Source organism: Artemia franciscana, chromosome 4, assembly GCF_032884065.1.
Source record: "Artemia franciscana chromosome 4, ASM3288406v1, whole genome shotgun sequence".
Lineage (NCBI taxonomy): Eukaryota > Metazoa > Arthropoda > Branchiopoda > Anostraca > Artemiidae > Artemia > Artemia franciscana.
Window position 1 is genome coordinate 56,348,966 of NC_088866.1, and position 15,800 is coordinate 56,364,765.

At 34.2% G+C, this 15,800-nt stretch overlaps 1 protein-coding gene and 1 long non-coding RNA gene across 2 annotated transcripts in view; both read left to right on the forward strand.

Moving 5' to 3' along the window:
* LOC136026645 (uncharacterized) overlaps nt 1-15,800 on the forward strand; it is a 580,251-nt gene that overhangs the window by 291,110 nt on the left and 273,341 nt on the right. The gene's annotated exons all lie outside the window — the stretch shown is intronic.
* LOC136026640 (transcription initiation factor TFIID subunit 13-like) lies at nt 361-10,008 on the forward strand. The gene is made up of 2 exons (XM_065703372.1): nt 361-553; nt 9,708-10,008. The coding sequence occupies exons 1-2, from the start codon at nt 464-466 to the stop codon at nt 9,879-9,881; spliced, it is 264 nt and encodes an 87-aa protein (XP_065559444.1). The 5' UTR covers nt 361-463; the 3' UTR covers nt 9,882-10,008.

Sequence of the window (15,800 nt, forward strand, 5' to 3'; positions counted from 1 at the left end):
TGTATTTATTTTGGAAGTAACGAAGAAAGCATATGCTTAATACTGAGACCTACAAAACTGCAGATTTACTTTGTAACTTCTACTTTGCCCTGCCTTGAAGTTGATTTGACATTGTTGAACTGTTCAGTTAATTTTGAATTAGTTGACTTTAAGCAACAATTGAATTTTCACTAATTCTATTTGTATAAATTCTTTTTTTATATATATTTTATCAGTAACTGAATGAACAACTTTTGTCTTTTTATATATTTTATTAGTAACTGAAGGAGCATTGTCAGCCATAGAACTTACTAGTAAACAAGGATGGAATGAACAACTTTTGAAACTCCTATTTTGTTTAATTTATTTTTCTATTTGGCTAAAACAATTTTAAATTCAGGATATAGATGAAGAAGAAGCAGAATTGCAGTATGGTTCGACGTCTTCTGGCCGAAGAAGGTGGTTCAGTAAAGAGCTGAGATGCATGATGTACGGGTTTGGTGACGATCAAAATCCATATACAGAATCTGTTGACCTATTGGAAGACTTGGTCATAGAATATGTAACCGATATGGTAATCTCTATACATTAAGTGTGCATGTATTAGCATATTAGTTTTTTTTATTTCTGTCGGGTTGAAGAAGTAGGCTTTCTTGCTAGTTGCTAGTGTATGTGTTCATCCATATGAGGGAAAATGCTAAAAATCAGTCTGATCCCAACCCCTTAAGTCAACTCCTCATTTTTTTTTTTTTTTTTTTTTTTTTTTTTTTTTTTTTTTTTTATTTTTTTTTTTTTTTTTTTTTTTTTTTTAGAGAGAACTATATAAATGAACTTTGGTGCATACTGCTGTGATTATTATGGGTTAGGTTGCATTTTGGGTGCTGAAAGGGTGACAGGCCCTCTCTTGTTAAAAAAAAAATTGAAGTATTGTCCTGTAAGGTTTAAATCTAGTCTAAAGAGCTGCATAGCAGGGGTAATCTCCGTTATATTTAGAGCAATTATATTTTATTGTTTAAAGCTATAACATTAACACGAGTCCATTTATTCTCGGAACATTGTTATACGGAATCCCACTGAGCAAATAAGTAATTTACTCATATATATATATATATATATATATATATATATATATATATATATATATATATATATATACTAGCTGTTGGCGCCATTGTAGTTGTGTCCCTATGTCCCACCTGTGAATATAGATAGATATATATATATGGTTTTAACTACGTAAAACTTGCGAATATACAACATTCTTTGCTGTCCCATTGTCTTTGCATATAAATAGATTGTCAGGTTTACCGACTCTTGAACATGCAACATATAATGGTCCATGGGAAAACAATCTGTATTCAGATCTATACCTCATGATTCTAATGATTGCCCTTGAGCTTTGTTGATGGTGATTGCTAATCGACCATTCCCTGTCCCGGTGTCCCGGTCGTCATTTACATCCCCCTGTTTCCCCCGGTGTCCCCGTTGTAGTTGTGTCCCTGTGTCCCGGTCGTCATTTATATTCCCTGTGTCCCGGGTCCCGGTCGTCATTTGTATCCCGGTGTCCCGGTCTGTATATACATTCGTTTTTTAGTTTTGTTTTTCTCCTTTATTTTTTTCCTTTTTTTTTCTTTTTTAGCTTATTTAGATTTTTAGATTTTTTAGTTTTTTTATTAGTTTTTAGTTTTTTTTTCTCTTTAGTTTTTTTGTCCCGGTCGTCATTTATATCCCCCTGTTTCCCCCGGTGTCCCCGTTGTAGTTGTGTCCCTGTGTCCCGGTCGTCATTTATATTCCCTGTGTCCCGGTCGTCATTTGTATCCCGGTGTACCGGAGTTGTGTCCCTGTGTCCCGGTCGTCATTTATATTCCCTGTGTCCCGGGTCCCGGTCGTCATTTGTATCCCGGTGTCCCGGTCTGTATATACATTCGTTTTTTAGTTTTGTTTTTCTCCTTTATTTTTTTCCTTTTTTTTTCTTTTTTAGCTTATTTAGATTTTTAGATTTTTTAGTTTTTTTATTAGTTTTTAGTTTTTTTTTCTTTTTAGTTTTTTTGTCCCGGTCGTCATTTATATCCCCCTGTTTCCCCCGGGTCGTCATTTATACTCCCTGTGTCCCGGTGCTTTGTTGATTGCTAATCGAACATTCCTTTTGTCCTGGTCGCTTTCTCTTTGAGTGTCGTCATTTATTTTTTTCTTTTTTAGTTCTTTTAGTTTTTACCTTTTTTAGTTTTTTTTAGTTTTTAGTTTTTTTAGTTTTTTACATTTTTTTAGTTTTTTTAGTTTTTTTTAGTTTTTTAGCTTTTTTATTTTTTTTATTAGTTTTTAGTTTTTTTGTAGTTTTTGCCTTTTTTTTAGTTTTTTTAGTTTTTTAGCTTTTTTATTAGTTTTTAGTTTTTTTTGTAGTTTTTGCCTTTTTTTAGTTTTTTTAGTTTTTTAGCTTTTTTATTTTTTTTATTAGTTTTTAGTTTTTTTTGTAGTTTTTGCCTTTTTTTTCTCTTTGAGTGTCGTCATTTATTAGTTTTTTCCTTTTTTTTTTAGTTTTTTATTGGTTTTTACCTTTATTTTAGCTTATTTTTCAGTTTTTTCCTTTTTTTTAGTTTTTTTTATTTTTTATTTTTTTTAGTTTTTTACCTTTTTTTAGTTTTTTTAGTTTTTAGCTTTTTTACTTTTTTTATTAGTTTTTAGTTTTTTTTGTAGTTTTTGCCTTTTTTTAGTTTTTTCAGTTTTTTTTTTAGTTTTTTATTGGTTTTTACCTTTATAGTTTTTTTAGTTTTTTAGCTTTTTTATTTTTTTTATTAGTTTTTAGTTTTTTTTGTAGTTTTTGCCTTTTTTTAGTTTTTTCAGTTTTGACGTCACCTGATCCAGTTTTTTCAGGTGACGTCACCTGACACATCCATCCATCCATCCACAGACAACTTATTTTTATATATATAGATATATATATATACCAATATATATATATATATATATATATATATATATATATATATATATATATATACTAGCTGTTGGGGTGGCGCTTCGCGCCACCCCAACACCTAGTTGGTGGGGGCGCTTCGCGCCCCCCCCAAGCCCCCCCGCGCGCGTAAGTCGTTACGCGCCATAATAGTTACGCGCCATTGTAGTTGTGTCCCTATGTCCCACCTGTGAATATAGATAGATATATATATATGGTTTTAACTACGTAAAACTTGCGAATATACAACATTCTTTGCTGTCCCATTGTCTTTGCATATAAATAGATTGTCAGGTTTACCGACTCTTGAACATGCAACATATAATGGTCCATGGGAAAACAATCTGTATTCAGATCTATACCTCATGATTCTAATGATTGCCCTTGAGCTTTGTTGATGGTGATTGCTAATCGACCATTCCCTGTCCCGGTGTCCCGGTCGTCATTTACATCCCCCTGTTTCCCCCGGTGTCCCCGTTGTAGTTGTGTCCCTGTGTCCCGGTCGTCATTTATATTCCCTGTGTCCCGGGTCCCGGTCGTCATTTGTATCCCGGTGTCCCGGTCTGTATATACATTCGTTTTTTAGTTTTGTTTTTCTCCTTTATTTTTTTCCTTTTTTTTTCTTTTTTAGCTTATTTAGATTTTTAGATTTTTTAGTTTTTTTATTAGTTTTTAGTTTTTTTTTCTTTTTAGTTTTTTTGTCCCGGTCGTCATTTATATCCCCCTGTTTCCCCCGGTGTCCCCGTTGTAGTTGTGTCCCTGTGTCCCGGTCGTCATTTATATTCCCTGTGTCCCGGTCGTCATTTGTATCCCGGTGTACCGGTCTGTATATACATTCGTTTTTTAGTTTTGTTTTTCTCCTTTATTTTTTTCCTTTTTTTTTCTTTTTTTTATACTCCCTGTGTCCCGGTGCTTTGTTGATTGCTAATCGAACATTCCTTTTGTCCTGGTCGCTTTCTCTTTGAGTGTCGTCATTTATTTTTTTCTTTTTTAGTTCTTTTAGTTTTTACCTTTTTTAGTTTTTTTTAGTTTTTAGTTTTTTTAGTTTTTTACCTTTTTTTAGTTTTTTTAGTTTTTTTAGTTTTTTAGCTTTTTTATTTTTTTTATTAGTTTTTAGTTTTTTTGTAGTTTTTGCCTTTTTTTTAGTTTTTTTAGTTTTTTAGCTTTTTTATTAGTTTTTAGTTTTTTTTGTAGTTTTTGCCTTTTTTTAGTTTTTTTTAGTTTTTTAGCTTTTTTATTTTTTTTATTAGTTTTTAGTTTTTTTTGTAGTTTTTGCCTTTTTTTCTCTTTGAGTGTCGTCATTTATTAGTTTTTGCCTTTTTTTCTCTTTGAGTGTCGTCATTTATTAGTTTTTTCCTTTTTTTTTTTAGTTTTTTATTGGTTTTTACCTTTATTTTAGCTTATTTTTCAGTTTTTTCCTTTTTTTTAGTTTTTTTTTATTTTTTATTTTTTTTAGTTTTTTACCTTTTTTTAGTTTTTTTAGTTTTTTTAGTTTTTTAGCTTTTTTACTTTTTTTATTAGTTTTTAGTTTTTTTTTGTAGTTTTTGCCTTTTTTTAGTTTTTTCAGTTTTTTTTTAGTTTTTTTTTGTAGTTTTTGCCTTTTTTTAGTTTTTTTAGTTTTTTAGCTTTTTTATTTTTTTTATTAGTTTTTAGTTTTTTTTGTAGTTTTTGCCTTTTTTAGTTTTTTCAGTTTTGACGTCACCTGATCCAGTTTTTTCAGGTGACGTCACCTGACACATCCATCCACACATCCATCCACAACTTATTTTTATATATATAGATATATATATATATATATATTGTTTTCTATTAAGATAGAAAGTCTGTTACGTAGGAAAAAAATATTTTGAAATTAAATGATTACACTTTATCTTTTTAATCATTTACACTTTATCATCCATACACATAATTTAGGGAGTAGGAACAGAGAAATAAAAGAAAAAAAGGTTAATCTGTGATGCATAAAAAATTATGAAACAAAGACTTGGATGATTACACAGACAGTAACAGTAACAGGACAAGCAATCCACGGGAACACATCTCTGAATCTAATTTGACTGTTTCCAATACCATGACTTCTAGTATCCTTATCTTTTTTCTAACAGTGATCTTGGTATTCTTTGCTAGTTTAGACGATTTAATCTTCTTAATATTAATGTTCAATTAAATGTTAATTATTAATGTTGGTCGCTTATGTCATTTGTGTAACACTAATTTTAGGAGGGTTTTATCACATCATTTACTAGTCTAAGAGACATAACCGTATTTTGTACTATTGTATGACAGGTTTTGTTTCAGTATTCCTCCTATCCTACAGCGTTGCCGTGTTCTTTAGGACAAAATCTGTCTAACTAATGGATCTAAACGGTGATAAAACACAGCTCTGCTTAAGTCTGGTTTTAGCACCAAATCAACCACTAATCTTGCTTCCTACTCAAGCGCGGCCATGCGATCATTCTATTCTTAATAGATGTAAAGCAGCCAAATCGATTCCAATTTTTGGGTCACCCTGATCTTAGAATCTCGGTCGACAGATAATCACGAGATATTCAGAATATCAACTTCTGTATGATATAATGTTATTCCAGTTTCGAAGTAATAGTTCAAAATATGTCTGGAATTAAAAAATTCTATTTTAAGCCTAAAGTAGCCTAAACTTATTTGGGGGGTTTCTTGGGTATGATTATTACCCCTGGGATAATTCTTTCAGGGTATGAGGATTGAGGATCCGTGATCCATCGTTTCAGTGTCAAATGATAAACTAAATAATTACATTAAGCTCATTTTCGAATTACTGGAATCCTTAAATGCTCGTCTGAATCTTTTTTGAATTATAACATATAGAAATAAGCCTATTTGCCGATTCAGAATTTAAAGTTAAACGACTTTCAAAGGGGTCAACATAATTGGCTTATATTTCATTGTGTTGCGGAGCAACACTACTGCTTTCGTAGTTTTTTTTTTTTTTTTTTTTTTTTCACCGTGATCAGCGACCTGTAGCTCCGAAGTGGTAAGAGTTGAAAATTTGAGATTTTTCAGAGGGAAGGGAAACGTGAAACAGAGTAAAAATGTTCCAGAGAAGTTCCTAAAATTTCTAACAGTTGTACATAAAAAAAAAATAAAACCGTTTTTTTCTTAGAAACTCTGCGTTCGATGTTTGGCGTCAAGTTAAGACGACCCTAGCTTCGGAAATAAACTTGTTAGAAATACAGTTATGCTGAACTCATGTAGAACTTTCATTTGTCTCTTCGAGAACCGGAGCACAAAATTCCGTAGCTCTTACAGATTTCCCGGAAATAATTCCGGAAAAGTCCATCTCGTTCCGATTTTTTTTGGAATTTTTTCAAATTTTCGATTTTGATGTTTCTTATATTTTTATCGAGTAGTGCTATGAAAAGTATGCAAGAAGAAGTGAAGTGTTCTATATACCAAGTTGCTTCGTTCTCTAAGAAATAATTTTCGAAGTTTCGACGTTCTAGATGTAACTTCTGTTCTGGACCAGCTAGAATTTTTTTTCCAACGCGGTTCGACAGGTCTCGATCTCCTAACAACTAAGGCTTACAATAGTTTCTCCGAAATAAAATTCCTTCTTTGGGTTTTTCTATTTGGAAGTTTTGTCATGCCCTCGGGGCAATTTAAATTTTTTGGTGAATTTGGTTTGTTTTATATTTTCCTAGTTTAGACCATCAAAAGTTAAGCAGAAAACTATAAGACGTTATTTCCGTATCTCTTTCAGATTTCCCGGAAATAATTCCCGAAATGTGCGTCTCGAAACATAATACTTCGAATTGGCGTCAAGTTAAGACGGCCCTAGTTTCGGAAGTAAACATTTTAGAGATAAAATAATTATGAACTCATATAGAACTTTTATTGATGTTTTCGAGAACTGAAGCATGAAACTCCGTAGCTCTTACAGATTTCCCGGAAATAATTCCGGAAAAGTCAATCTCGTTCCGATTTTTGAAAATTTTCTTAAATTTTCGATTTTGATGTCTATTTTATTTTTATCGAGTAGTGCTATATAACATATCAAAGATGCTTCAAGATAACAATCGAAGCCGCATTAGAAAAATGTCCTCTGAAGGACATAATGGAGACTGTTGATCCGCAACTGTGTCCCGTAGGGCACAGTTGCACGTGTTGCTCCGCAACTGTGCCCTAAGGAACAGGGCACAGTTGCTGCAACACTTCCCGTTGCACAGGCAACGGAGGTCTAGTTTCCACTTTCTTTACCTGTAATGATCTAAGTTAATTTATGGATTGAATTGAATATGTTGTTGTGAAACTGGTTTGTCTTCCTTCTTTTTTTCTTAAGTAAATTCTGGATTAATTTCATCCACGTTTTTGATAATAATACTAATTGATTGAGAAATAATTAATCATTGGTGGTGTCTGGAATGCATACGGATGAACTATTTTGGTGCCCAGTATTTTTATTTTTTCAACTATGGCTCAATTTGTTGGGGATGTCCGTTGTGATATTGCTAAGGCTGTTTGTGACATTATAATTTTTATTATACATTTTGAAGATTATTGAAAAGACTGAGAGAAGTGGCACAACCATGGTTTGTGATCGATGGGGTGGGCGTTATCTCGGGAAAAATGAGTGCTACGTTAATCTCTAAGTTTACAAATTGTGTATGAAATTTGACAAACTGGACAGTTTGTGCAGACTCAACGTATCCTCTCTTCCCTCTCTATCCCTTCCAGTACAGATGCCAAAACCATCTTGCTTGATAACACTAATGAGGAATCCGAAGAAACAAAAAGAATACACAAACGGCCTCTGTTGAGACCCAAGTCAGCTATTAGTGAGCAGAGACCTAGAAGAAACTAGTGACTTTTTGCCAGTGACAGAAGTGCCGTGACCGCCAAAGCAAATTCAAAGGATATCAAAAGTAGCTTCTTGAAGCCTCACATCAAAACTCTGTGCATTGCAGTGTTCGTTACTTTGCTGCAAGTGTTATCTTCCTATGAAGAACTTGAAGAGCTTAGGGACTAATTGTGGTGAAAGAGCCTCATATATTTGAAATATCAGATCTTTTGAACTGATTGTTTATAAAGATGACTAAATTGTTGCCGTCTCAAATTCTGTCCTTATGGAGCAAGAGTCGATTAAAATCCCGGAGTAACTACCCTTGCCTATCTAATTTTATTAGTTTTAAGACTATGAACATATATCCTCTGCATGTAAAGCTCATGTTCACTGCTCCTATTGTGGACAATAGGGGCATTCAAGTAACTGCGATTCACCCTGCCAAAGAGTGGCAAGGTTTCCCTTCGCTCTCATTTACATCATCCAGGCTGTAGCTGTAAATACCCTTTACCACAGAAGCTTTTGTAGCCTACTAACTGAATAATGGTATCAGAATAATGTCATAGAATGCTAATGAAGATGTTAATTGGAAGCTTGTTTTTTATATGAACACTTTGCGAAACTGGTGACGTACTGTGTCTGCAAAAGCATCTTAAACTAAATAGTTACTTCGACTACCTCTTCAGGGTATTAACACTGATATATCGATTAAATTCAAGGCTGCTATCCCCTCTTGATGACGTCTGAATGAGAAATGATATGTATTAGCGATCGCTGAATGTTGAAATTCGTTATTACGCTAGTCTTGTAGTATAAGTGCTGATTTCAGTTTTTTCTCTATCAGTTCTGTTTTTGTTCTTGTTTTATCAGTTCTTGATAAAACAAGTTCTCTATCAGTCTCTGTCATTTGTTCTCAATTTCAATTTCAATTTCTTGTCGTCTGTGACATTTGTTCTCTATCAGTTCTTGTTTTTGCATATAAGCCCCATTACTAACCATGTTTCTACAGAAGCTAATTTACCATGCAACGTATAATGGTGTTTTTAATTGAACACGTTGAATCAGGTCTCTTTATGTAAATAGAAGACAAATTATGTTTTCTGATGTGTCTAAAATTTCTGTAGCTTGGACAATTCTTGCTCTACATAGAAATGAGACACCTTTATGGGATCAGATTTACATGCTTATTAGCTTGAACCATAATTCTAGTAAGATATAACATTCTTGTCAATTTGCTGTTATTTCACCTGTCGCATTTGATGGAATACCATAGAATCTATGTCTAACCCAGAGTCGACATTACTCTTTTTAATTTATTCTACTTTTAATTTGTTTTTTATTCTCTTTAATTTTAATTTATTCAGTGTCTGGGAAGCGTTCCCCAACAATAGCTTATCCGAGTAATCCATAATACATTTTTTTTTTTGTCTATTTGGATCATGGCAAATCAACAGCTATAGCGAAAACAACTATTGACAAGCCTTTACACACGGTCCATTTTGCTGCATGATAAAGACTGGTTTATTTTCTTAACTCTTACAATAATCAAGATTAACAATATCTTTAAGCACTTTATGTGTCTATATTTCAAATATTTGCGTCTTTTGGTGCAATGGGCGTGGTAACGAACGTTATATTTTGGAAGAATCTAGAATTAGCGGGTATTATTCTTTTTATTTTAGTTTCATCCAAAGGAGGAACCTTGCTGCATAATTTCTAAAAAAAGGTGAATAAATAACTACATTTTTGAAATCATCAAAAATGTCAGTTGTGTCACTTAACTATAATTAAAAATTTTAATGAAAAAGCGATCAAAAAGGTTTTTTTTTTAAGGCCAGCAAAGATACTGAAAAACAAAGCGTATATTTGGGTGTGGCATACCAATGTGCTTTAAGAAATTATCTTTTGCTTAACCATGTTCATTTTACTGATTGTAGTTTTTGTTGTTGTTTTTCTTAGACTCATAAAGCTATGGAGATTGGAAGACAAGGTCGAGTACAAGTGGAAGATTTGGTTTTTCTCGTTCGAAAAGATGCACGAAAATATGCAAGGATCAAAGATCTACTGACTATGAATGAGGAATTGAAGAAAGCCCGAAAGGCTTTTGATGCTGAAAAATACCAAGGCACATAAAATACATTACACCTCTCTAGAAAAAAACCACTCTTCTTTTATTTTGTTGTATTTTGTAATTTCTATTGCTATTCTAGGATAACTGTGTTTTATAGTCTATATGTACTATTATAAATCTGCAGCTTGATTTTTTGTGTTAACTTTTTTTTAAGGCTGCATAGTTACACGTAGGCGCTTCGTCTCCGAGCCCTTTAGGGATATAGCTCGTACCTTTTGTCTGAACTTCCTTTGCAAAACAGCACGCAAGATTTGTCCTCAACTCCCTTTGGTAAAGAATGCATAAATTCCGTCTCTGACTCCCTTTGGTCAACAGTGTATACGCTTCGTCTTCAATTTTGTTTTGGTCATCAGTGCGTTTGCTCCCTTTCCAAACTTTTTTGTTAAATAATGCTTATGATACGCCCCTCATTCCACTATCTTTTGTCAGCAGCCCGCATGCTTCAGTTCTGGCCCCCTTTTAGTCAATATTGAGTTTTTTCCCTTTACAAAACCCTTCGTTCAACAGTGCAAACGCTCTGTCTTTGACTTTTTTCTATTGTGATCGCATTATGACTTTCTTAATAAAAACAAGTAAGTGCATACTTCACAAATGATGTTTTCAATGTGTATAACCTTGTTGATTGCCTATCTTATGGTATTTTTGTAGCAAAGAAGCTCAAAGTAAGAAAACGTTAAGGGGATATTTTACAAATGATATTTGTTTTTCTCGTCAAGTGAAAAACATATTGATTGCGTTTTGATGATAGTATTTGACGTAGTGATTTCGTATCAAGTTGTCGACTACAGATCTGACGCCTTACTGAGATCACAATTATACCACTACACTACTACTACTAACAATTCACGGCAGCACCAAGCCGCCTGAGGCCAACACAGCTACGCACGCTCCTCCTCCATCCCAATCTATTTAAAACTTCCCTTTTTATTCCCTACCAGGAAGTTCCCATTTCCTTTAAATTTTTCTCTATGACATCCTCCCACCCCAACTGCAGACGACCTGCTTTCTCTTTAGCCCTAGACGGTTGGCCGAAAAATACAATCTTTGGTAATCTGTCATCCTTAATCCACAGAACGTGCCCTAGCCATCTGAACCTTTCTATCATTATAGCCCTAGAAAGCGGAATTGAACCACACTTTTCATAGAGTCTACTTTTGGAAATATGGTCAGTAAGCCGGGTACCCCGAACAATCCGTATGCAATTTCTCAGGAAAACATCTAGCAAATCTTCATCTGCTCTTTGGAGCGCCATGCTTTAGAGGCATATTTGACTACTGTAGCTTCTTATATTCTAATCTTGGTTTGAAGACTTGTCTTCCTCTTCTTGTAAAATTTTTTTAACTGTGAAAACAGACCCTGAGCCTTGGCTATTCTACTTTGAACATCTTCAATGCTCCCACCGTCTTTACTAATAATCTACCAAGGCAAGTGAAACTGTCCGCAATCATACGTCGGTTCTCAATCTGTATAGTTGAAGGGCATAAAGTAAATCTTTTAGTCCCGTTCCCCCTCCAACTCCCCTTATTCTAAAGTCTCAAACATAAACATTTTTTACGTTTCTTTTTACTCGCTATCGTTCGTGGACCCTTTGGTCAACTGTACCTAAATTCCGTTTCCAACCTTCATCAGTCAATATTACGGGTGCCTAATATTTACTCTGTCGGACAGCAATGCGTCCGCTCTGTTTGGGGGCCAGAAAGCGCTTCTTATGCCTTATGGTCAATAGTGCATACGCTGCGTCTCCAATGCCCTTTCGCTTGTAATGTGGACGCTGGGTCTCCAAATCCTTTATGTTCGATATTGTGTCGCTCCTTCTCTGACCTTCATTTGTCTGCAGTAAGTACACTCCGTCTTCGACTTCCCTTTGTTAAAAAGTGTGCAGTATCTGTCTTGACCAGCGTTATGTGTCCCTTGGGCAAGTCATCTTTTTTTCCACCAAAGTTAGTATTTAACGATTAATGAGACTGTTAACTACAGATCTAGGGCCGTTCTAAATAGAAATAATTGGCTATTTTTAATAGCTATTCTAAACAAAAAGTCCAAAATAAAAACTTATTAGGTATACAATTCGCCAACACCGCTCAATTTTCACTAAAGTAGTTCCGTAGTCTTTAGTCCAATTAAAGAAAAAAATAAGTAAGGAGCGACATAAACTTAAAACGAACAGAAATTATTCCGTATATGAAAGGGGTTGTCCCCTCCTCAACGCCTCGCACTGTATGCTAAAGTTTCTTATTGTTTAAAAAATTAGAGTTGCGACAAAGAGTCAAACTTTAGCGTAAAGAGCGAGGCGTTTCGTTAGTAATAAATATACGTAACGAACTTCTATATTTGTGTATTTTTATTACGCATATGAGGGGGGTTCGCCCCTTCGTCAATGCCTTGCTCTTTGCACTAAATCTGAATTTTGTCCCAATTCTTTAAGAATGACCCCTGAATCACAAAGGCCGTAGAATAAATAATTGAAATTACTAAAAATACTTTAGCGTAAAGAGCAAGGTATTGTGGAAGGGACGAACCCCCTTATATACGTAATATTTTGTTTGTTTTAAGTTTTGATGCTGCTCATTACTTACAGTTGAAATTATTATTTTATTTATTCTCTCATTGTTTTTCTTTAAATAATGCTAGAAAATCCTTCGCCCCTTTTATGAAAATTCTCTCACCTCATAATAAATTCCTCCATGGAAAAATCCTCCAACGTAAACTCCTCCCCCCATTAACCCCTACCCCAACGCAAAAAAGTCCCCCTGAAAACGTCTATACACTTCATAATAAACATTACTATATGTAAACAATGGTCAAAGTTTGTAAGTTGCAGCCCCTCTCCTGGGGGCTTTAAGTCGTGCCCAAAGACATAGTTGTTAGATTTTTCGACTATGCTGAACAAAACGACTATCTCAAAATTTTCATCCGGTGACTTTGCGAAAAAATGAGCGTGGGAGGGAGCCTAGTTGCCCTCCAATATTTTCAGTCACTTAAAAAGGGTACTAGAACTTTTAATTTCCGTTAGAATGAGCCCTCTCTTGGCATTCTAGAACCACTGGGTTCATACGATCACCCCTGGGGAAAAACAAATAAACACGCATTCATGATCTTTCTTCTGGCAAAAAAAAAAAAAATAAAAAAATACAAAATTCCTCATTTTTGCAGATAGTAACTTGAAACTTCTACAATAGGATTCTCTGATACGCTGAATCAGATGGTGCGATTTTCATTAAGATTATTTGACTTTTGGGGGGTGTTACTCCCTATTTTAGAAAATAAGACACATTTTCTCAGGTTCGTAACGTTTGATGGGTAGGATTAAACTTGATGGAACTTATACGGGTCGCTCCTTACCTACAGTTCGTTACCGCGAACTGTTTGATATATCCCTACGATTCCAGCCACAAGCACTTAAAGAGCCACCAGAATGACAATAGAGAAGCAGAGCTCTTGCTTTCAGACAGAACGCATTTGCGCCATTTAACCACTTTTTTCAGATGGTTATACATTGAATTTATCAAATCAGGGCATTTTTCCAGAGTTCTGTTTTGAAAAATTACAGTTCTGGCGTTTTTTGCTTGAAAACTGTGCATTTTCGCTTTTATGGCTGCGCCATAATATATCAGACGTCTGGTAACACTATTTCTTACACTTTCGAGAAGGCTCACCTAAAGTGTTCGCTGCTGCTTCAAACTCTTGGAAAGTTTACTGGTGGCATGGAAGCGCTGGCGACAACTAGTTGATGGAAATGAAGAAAATGCGCTAGAAAATTGCCAAAGCACATGCTGCCTGTTATCTATTCCTTGCAGATTGTTTTTTTTAAAGACCTTTTAAAGACTTTTTTTTGTCATCGAGACATTTTTGAGTAATTCTTATTTTCAGCATTAATTTTCAAGAATCGATAAACAATCACGATAAACAATCGATAAAGAGGTCTATTGGATGATTTTTAAACGAAAATTTACTTGACGTTGAAGAAATAACGCAAATTTATAAATATAATCCCCCCCAGGTTTAAGTCTAATCGGCCTTGGAAAAGGAAGATAAATGTAGATACTCCCAATAGAGTTGGGCAGCGTCACTCAGCAGTTAACATTATAGATCAGCATATTGTGAGGACAAATTCCTACACACAATCATTTCAAAGTTTCTTAGGGTGTACATCAACTCTCCAAATTTAAAACGTATTCCCAACAAAACCAGCTTTTGACCCTAGTTTACTATCTTTGGTTATCGATCTTATTGTATCGATTGGTAAAATCACTAGGTGTCTCCTTTTTTTGTTTATTCTTGTTTAAAACGCCGTGTTTGTTGTCATTTCCATGGTTCAACCCACTAACTTCCGCAAATGCACACGGATTATTTATTACGGGAAACCGATTATGATTCTGGACGAACAACTTGCTGTATAAGTATAGAACTTGCACTGTATTAAATTATCTGTAAAAGTTTAGTCATTTGATTTTTTTATTTTAGCATATAAGTATTGAATTTAGCATATAATTCAGTAGTATCATTACAAGAATTATATATTGGAATGTTTTGTAAAATACTATACAAATTGAAAATTAAAGAAAAGATTAAAGTAACACAAAGATTGGTCCGTATGATGTTAACACCTTCAGAGAGAGAGAGAGAGAGAGAGAGATTGGTATATTTAAAAACTATCGTAGCATAGCTAAATTCAGTTTTTTTTTTACAAAAATCATACATTTAAACAAAAATCACACACTACGACTCAGCATTAAAAAATGATGTGAAGAAAGGCACAAATGAGCTGGCGTAACGATTAGTTCGTACTTTAGGGGGTACAAGTTTATTTTGTAACCGAGTTCGGCTATTGGGAGGGGCTGGTTCGGGTAGTATTGATCGGTGGCTCTTATTGGCTCATAACGATGAAGGTGTTTCAAATTTAATGATTCACAATAATTCATTTCTAGCCTCCCAAAATGTTTTAATTTAACTATAGGGCCTGAAATATTTTTCATAACGTTTTTCTATTCAAATTTAATTGTTTAGTTTCGTCACAAGCTGTCTAAACTGGAAACTATGCTGCTTTGCAGTATAGTTTCCATACTATAGTACTTAGAAATGTTAACTGTAGAAGCGCATCCATTTCTGATTGACTCTCGTCCTCCATGGGGCAAACTAAAAATACGTTAAGTGCGCAGGGTTTTGAAGCCGAGGGAAAAGTTGGGGTTGTACAATATGAATTAAATTATATTTTAAATACTCATTCCGATTATCACTGGTAATTTCTGTTTAGTAAGAAGTCGAAAGATAATTAAAAAACTTACGCATCCATTAATGTGAATATCCAAAATCGTTCACTTTCAAGTTTAAATTAGTCAGCTGTTTAACAAAACGAACATCCGATTTCGCTTATAGTAACATTACGTATCGAGCGAAGCGAATTAGGCGATGAGCCCCGCGGAAAGCGGAGCAAGGTATGTATTCTGATTGGTTGAACTGTAGGTTGATGTTTATGACCTACTTTTCACTGATTGGTTAAGCCTTGTTTGTTATCTTTATGATGTTTTATCATTGCGACCCTATTTTCGCCAGAAATTGTGGGTAGTCAAGGGAAGAATCTGTGGTGTTAAAAATTCGAAGGCAGGATATTTTTTTTTGTGAGTTTTTTTTTTATTTTCTTAAATTACTGCATATAGCTAGATTCTGATGATTGCATATTGTTTTACGTCACTATTCATTCATACTGTCCTACCCCAACATTTCCATCGGCTTCAAAACCCTGCCCACTTTACGCATTTTTAGTCTCGTTGGAGGGGGATTTTAAAAAGCTAAAAAATGGATGCGCTGCTCTAATAATGACAAAGGAACAATATGCGATCATCAGAATCCTAATATACGCAGTAATACACATTTTAGACAGCTTGTGACGAAACAAAACAATTACCTATTCAAATAAGCTC